The sequence below is a fragment of the Xenia sp. Carnegie-2017 genome, unplaced genomic scaffold (genome assembly GCF_021976095.1).
Source record: "Xenia sp. Carnegie-2017 unplaced genomic scaffold, XeniaSp_v1 HiC_scaffold_22, whole genome shotgun sequence".
Classification (NCBI taxonomy): Eukaryota; Metazoa; Cnidaria; class Anthozoa; order Malacalcyonacea; family Xeniidae; genus Xenia; species Xenia sp. Carnegie-2017.
Genome location: NW_025813485.1, coordinates 7449921 through 7456764, shown reverse-complemented (window position 1 = coordinate 7456764; position 6844 = coordinate 7449921). Strand labels below are relative to the sequence as shown.

Sequence of the window (6844 nt, the reverse complement as noted above, 5' to 3'; positions counted from 1 at the left end):
TTACTGATGACTTTTTTGCCAATACTCATTTGAAGTCGAAGGAAAGAATATTTTCATGTTTCATCTTTTATTTTCATGCGGAGATTTTTCTATTGATTTTTATAGCATCTCATTTAATTGCTGGAATTATTTCTTATGTAAAAAATCATCCCAATTAAGACGATTGCATTTTCATGATTCCAAATACGAAATTCAGCATGCTATTAGTGGTTAACTCAAAAATTGCTCGGGATTCGTACTATAAATTAACGAAAACATCCAAACATTTTTCGATCAACTTCCGGAATCTCTTTGTCAATTTTATTAAATTTAGCTACAGTGGCAAAGCTCGTTTCCATTGGGTTTTTACTTTGGCAGACGTCTCCAAGAGCATACAATATTTCCTGTTCACTCTTACTAAATCTGTATTCAAGCTAAGACAGTACCTTGTCAGTGAACTGGTAGTACTTATTAACTCGGTGGTGCTGGATTCCAGCATTACCTGAATATCACCTTGTACTGACTCACTTAAAATGGCTTGTTTAGACTTCGCGAAGACCTTATGTCTTCGTGACCTGGCTTCCGATGGAGAGTTAAGCAGCCAATTTTTCATCTTTAATCTCATTGATAATGCCATATGTGCCATATACATACATCCATAGTCATGTTCGCGATTCTTCTTGTTTCAGAAAGAACTTTGCCTTTGAGTGGACTTGATAGCAAAAACGCCAACAAATGTTTCTTTCCTTTTCCCATTTGCACAAAAATTGGGGCAAATCCACTCCTGCTCTGTCTTGCTGATGTCAGAAGTCTCAAGGAGAATGATGCCATACCGTCCACTGACTCGAACATCATCACATCAGTGACGATGCGTTCTTGAATGAAGTCAGTAATGATTTGAAGTAACTCGTTTTATTTGACGGAGGTTATCCATTGTGCATGTTTCTTGAGCTGATGATTTGGTTTCAAATTTAACATGGTACCGTGTATTAGTTGCACCTCAAATTTAGAAGATTCAAAGAGTTTCCACGATTTACATCCCAACTTCAGTCCAACTCAGTTCATTGTTCCCCGTGTGATGATATTTTTTTTCGCAATATAAATCAGCCACTCGATCATAACCTTCGCCTACATCCTATTTTCTTTCAAACTGAAACTGCATGAAGTGTGTGAAGGTTAAAATCTCGGCAAATTATTCATTTACCAGCTTTTTTGGGTCGTAGCTCTTTAGAAGCCGCAGCTGCGATCTGTCCAGCTCCGCACACTAAGCCTTTGCTTCTATCTGCATCGTACAAGTTGTATAACGTAATAACATCCATACGACTATTGTTCTTTAAAGTCTGAACATCATCTAAAGCAGGAAAACAGTAGAATATTCATCTAATATATTTTTGTAAATTTACTCAAAAATTTATTGGTATGTTGGACCAAGACTAACATTCGCTTATACAAGAACAACATCGGTAGAAAAAATATACGCGGATATGTGATCATAGCTACAAAGAGAAGCAAGCAAAGGACTCCCATTATCAAGAAATTTGGCTAGAAGTTATGTCCAACTCTTGCTCTAGCAACAGATATGACTATTTTGAAACATTTTGTGATGAATCGACTGGAACATTTTGTAATGAATCACAAACAGGCTGGCGGTTGAGTATATCACCCTCATCTTGTGTCTTTGTGATCATAGCTTCCTGAACGTTTCTCTGTTTCACACACTGCATATTCACACACCAATAGCAAATTGTGATGTTTAATGAGCATTGCTCTGATGATATTTCAAAACATCTTCTGTATTTGATGGGTCGTCTTCACTTCTTTTCATCTTATTGTTGGCTAAAAAACTAAGTCGGATTGTTAAGTATCCAATGGAACAGTAGCATTCATCTTCATGGGGCCACAACTTTGAAAAAATGAAGCACATTACACGATGCGCACGAGAGTTCGTTACCGAGATGATGCCCCCGACTTATCATTTAGAACGCCATAGTACGAAATTCTTTTTACGAGTAACAGAATCATTGAAACTACTGGTAAGCTTATTGTTTTCATAATCGGATGCGAGGTTTTCATAGTTTAGTTTAGGTGCAGTTCAGGCGAGACGGATAAGGTGCTTAAAAATCATGTGTATATCGATCAGCTTCTCGATTGAATTTTACGCGCGAAGTATTTGTGTCTCTCAAATTTAAGTGTTGTTTGATTGTGATTTAGATCATGCATATAAAAGGCTCCACATTGATAAGTTAGTTGCTACAACGACATTCACGCATGAAGAACTCCGGCATGATTGTCTTTGTGACAATTCTACAACAACTGATTTACTGATCTACAAACAACTAGTTTATCTCAAATAGCCCATCAACTTACTGCAAAGGATAGAAGTTAAAAGTCAAATGGAAAATGCGCTTTTTTGTGCATGGAGTCCATCATAAATCAAGGTATATTATAGCGTTCCTATCATTATCAATAAACAGTTTTCTTGTATATTTGCTTTATACGTGGCAATGTGATGACATTAATCACGATGGATCTACAAACGCTAGTCTAAACTTTATGAGCGATGGTGTATTATCAAAAAATACAAGTACCAAGACAACTACTATCTAGTGACAGCCATAGGATCGGGAGAATTCAACTGGTTGTTAAATTTTATCGATGCACTGTCTGCGCAGTCAAGGAATTCCGAAGTCCAGTTTATCATATGGACTTTAGATCTTCGTCAATGTGAATAAGAATTCCTCTTGAATCTAAAGAGGCCTTTCAGTGTCCAGCTGAACCGTTTTCCTTATCATTTTCACGAATTACACATAAGGCAATACCATTTAACTGCGATAAGACCAATAGTGTTATCGTTAACAGCAGCCACATACGGTGAAGTTATTTGGATTGAGCCTGGAACTGAGCTTACGTTTTCATTGGAAAAATTTCAAACGTATCTCGGAAATGAAGGATTTGTTGTTGGTAGTACCCATGCACAACTCTCAAGGAGGCAATGTTTGGCAAATGTCATCGGGGTGAACAAGTTTAAGCGCTCTTCGTTTCTTGGCGAATGGCTAGTATGCGTTAAAAACAAATCATGTATAGAAAAGGCGATAAGTGAATCAAAATACAAGCCTGAACCTGGTGTGGATATTTTGCTCGATATTATAAGACAAAAAAATCGCATCCCTTGCTCTGCATTACAGTCATTTGCGTGGGACGGAGTAAAATATTCGACATCTGCAACTCTTGATCAATGGAAAAATAAACACGAAAAATTATGTCAGCGGCAGGTTTGCGTATTATCAGGTAATCATAAATGCTTACGTCATCAGAAATATGTACCCTTGTCGTGAATAAAAAAAATTTTTCTTCATTTACTTAACTATGAGCTATTACTTCATAGTTTAAAAGCATAGTCTATACATAAGGAAGGACATTGTTAAGAAACTCACATGCTTATATATATTTTAGGTAGCCATCGAACTAACGATTGCATGGCTTCCCAACTGGATCGACTTCGCCAAAATAAAGTAAGTTATGCCAAGCGTCACAACTATAGATATATCGAGGACACGTTCGGCTTTCATCGTCATGGGAATTGTCACCGAGTTTGGAACAAGATACACGCCATTCTCAAGTACTTACCTGACTGCAAGATGCTAATGTGGATTGACACCGATGCAATATTTGTAAACATGGAAAAATCGCTGGAGTCTTTTATGGAACCATATCCAGAAATAGAACTTATTTTTACTTGGTATAAAAAGGAATCGATGTTAAACGCGGGCATCTTTCTCGTTCGCGGTTCTCCTCTTGTGCGAGAGTTCTTTGTCAATGTAACCGCTGGCTATGCATGGACAAAAAATCATTGTATATATACCCGATTTGAGCAGTCGGCCATAAACGATCAATTGAAAAGTGGAACCGTCGATGGAAAGTATTTTTACGAAAGAACTAACGCTATGCAAAATTTATGTGGGTTCGGTAACAGGGAATGTTTACCGACAAAAACAGACTTCATTTTGCATTTGGCACCTCCAGCGTGCCCGGCATTAGGATATCTGATAAAAAAATTTTTCGACAAAAATCCGCAATTTTTCTAAGGAAATAATATTTGCAACAGTTTGATTCCCATAAAGAGTAAAAACATCTTCACTTGCAACAGTTTGATTCCAATGAAGAATAAAAACATCTTCACAAAACAATGTTTGTTAGAAAGTCCTACTTGCCCGTTACCTAGATGTTCCGCAATCCGCAGACTCTATTCGTAACTGAACTGTCGGTTATAACGTCAACTGGACAGGATAGCACTTGATAATCAGCAGGAATGAGTTAATGTTATGATTTTAATTGAAAAGATTATAGATATGATTGGGAATAAGCAGGCTGTATTTAGATACAGCAATGTGTACGTGTTTTCTTGGAATGGCTGTACTTATCCTGTAAATTCATAACGTTCGTTTTGATTCAGAGTTAACCCTGTTCCTAGTTAACACTCACATTTCACTTACTTTTGAATTAGAATCATACTCCTCAGTTCCACGACAAAATATTTCACATGATCTACCATCTTCTCAGACTGCTCGTGATAGCTACGTGCCGATTCCAATGTGAATTGACTAAATCTTAGATTTCTGTGCTGTTGACCAACGCCGTAGAGAATCATCCTTAAACAGCTTCCAAACTTATCTACGGTAAATGGTTTAGCTTAGTTTACATTTGAAGCAACATCTTGTGCTGTTTGCACATCATTTATCCGTCAATCGTGACCATAATTATTTTTTCAGACATCGAAAAAACCACAAAATGGCTCGATGAAAAAAAGCAAAGCTATAGCATGAAAATCCATGCAAAAATATGAATTTCAAATAAAGTTAAATACCCAACACCTTTGGGATTCTTTACTCTCTCATGCACGACTTGTGTTTATAAATGTTACAATTCGTTTTAATAAACACAATTTTCGCACAAAATACTACGGGGTGTATAAAAAATTACTTTTGGAAATTGATGTGTTGTGATAATTTCAATTCTTATCACTATATACTAAGCATACGGGTGCGTAAAATGTTATCAACTTCGTGCATGTATTACATATCTTTGTACTAGCACAGCAGCTTTTCAGCTCCTGGGAATGGAGCAGGACTTCTATAACAGTAAAACATGAACAGTAATGCACCAGTTCATGGGATTAGGGGCTATTCACAAGAGCCCGGTAACCGGGATTCAGCGAGGCGTGAAATGAGTAAAGACTTTAAACGCAAAACTTACAACCTTTTCTTAAGCGTCATAAGTCATTTTAGTCGTAATTTTTAATTTAGGCTACATTATTTGTTTTCATTGTAAAGGTTTTGTGAATTTGCAAAGTCAGAGCATAGAGAAATTGCTCATATAAATTTTTTGTTGTGAAGTACTTAATCTTTTCAATTTACCAAAATGATTTAAAGCTTCGCTGAATCCAGGCTACCGGGCTCATGTGAACAACCTCTTAAGATAGTGATCAGGCATTGAAATTTGTAATAGGTTAATTTCCTAAAATAGTTAAAAAGGTTTAATTTTATTATAAGCCCTGTATACTCAAATTATTCCTTTGTGAAAACCTCCTTTAACTCCAAGCTATTAAGAGTTTGTTATAAAATTACAATGAAGCGTTGCTATAAAAGAAGAGTTGAGTCCAAAGAGAATCCATTTCACGGAAAACAAATCACAAAAAGTACGGATTTGAATTTACTTTAAACAAATGTTATGTTATTTACATTCATGTTAATCGTGTCGAGTCGTGTTAAATCGATGTTAAATCATGTTAAATCATGTTAATCGTAAGTCGTGTTAAATCATGTTAAGGTAGGGTTAGGGTTAGGGTTAGGGTAAGTCGTGTTAAATCATGTTAATCGTGTGGAGTCGTTAACGTGATTTAAAGCTTCGTTAAATCACGCTAAATCACGTTAAAGTCGTTAACGTGATTTAAGATTTCAGCGAAGCTTTAAATCATGTTAAATCATGTTAATCGTGTCGAGGTTAGGTCATGGTAAGTCGTGTTAAATCATGTTAATCGTGTCGAGTCGTGTTAAATCGATGAGCGGTTGAAACTAGGGGGGTGTTTACATGAATCCGGAATGACTTTCAATCCCGATCGAAACGTGATGTCAATCCGTGTTTACATGAAACTAATTGCTGTTTTTCTTCGCACTCATTTTAACCCATTTAGCCTCTTTATTTACTTACGAGCTTCAATTTGCCAGAAGACAATACCCATGGCACATGCGTGCTTCGTCATTAACACAATATCATTCCAAAATGAAACTCAATTCGCGTTTACATGAGATAAAAAGTAAATTTCGATCCGGAATGAAACTAGGAATGAACTCGATCCGGATCGAGTTGTGACTCATTCCGGATTCATGTAAACATGCAATAGGATTTCTTTTAAAGTGGAATGAGTTCATTCCGGATTCATGTAAACCCTAGCTGACGATTCAGTCAAGAAGCTTTAAAGGGGAACCTTGCAAAACCGTTGGTTGAAGACAATTCTCTAACGTTGTGTTGCTTAGACTTCGCAGTGATATGTATAATTTAGGGTCATTCCTATAATGTTGTTTAAAGGCAAGGACAAAGAAGTTCATGTGGTGGGATGTTTGTTCGTGAATTCAGTTTTGCTGATATTGAATTTATTTTCGAAAGAAATCAGTCGGACGCAACCTAATGTAACAATGTACACACTTCTCCACAATTTCCAGTGACGACCCTGCAAATTTTAAATAAAATACGTATTGATCGACACGTGTTATGGGGACGGCCCTGCAAATTTTAAATAAAATACGTATTGATCGACACGTGTTATGGGGACGACCCTGCAAATTTTAAATAAAATACGTATTGATTG

The 6844-nt window shown here is 36.5% G+C and overlaps 1 protein-coding gene across 1 annotated transcript; it reads left to right on the top strand.

Moving 5' to 3' along the window:
- The first annotated feature begins 2715 nt into the window (after positions 1 to 2715).
- On the top strand, positions 2716 to 4166 carry LOC124445471. The gene is made up of 2 exons (XM_046996199.1): positions 2716 to 3267; positions 3433 to 4166. Exon 2 carries the CDS (start codon positions 3456 to 3458, stop codon positions 4062 to 4064), a length of 609 nt encoding a protein of 202 aa, XP_046852155.1. The 5' UTR covers positions 2716 to 3267; positions 3433 to 3455; the 3' UTR covers positions 4065 to 4166.
- The last annotated feature ends 2678 nt before the right edge of the window (positions 4167 to 6844 follow it).

Coding starts and splice junctions, on each gene's coding strand:
- LOC124445471 (XM_046996199.1), top strand. CDS start 3,456: ATGGCTTCCCAACTGGATCGACTTCGCCAAAATAAAGTAAGTTATGCC.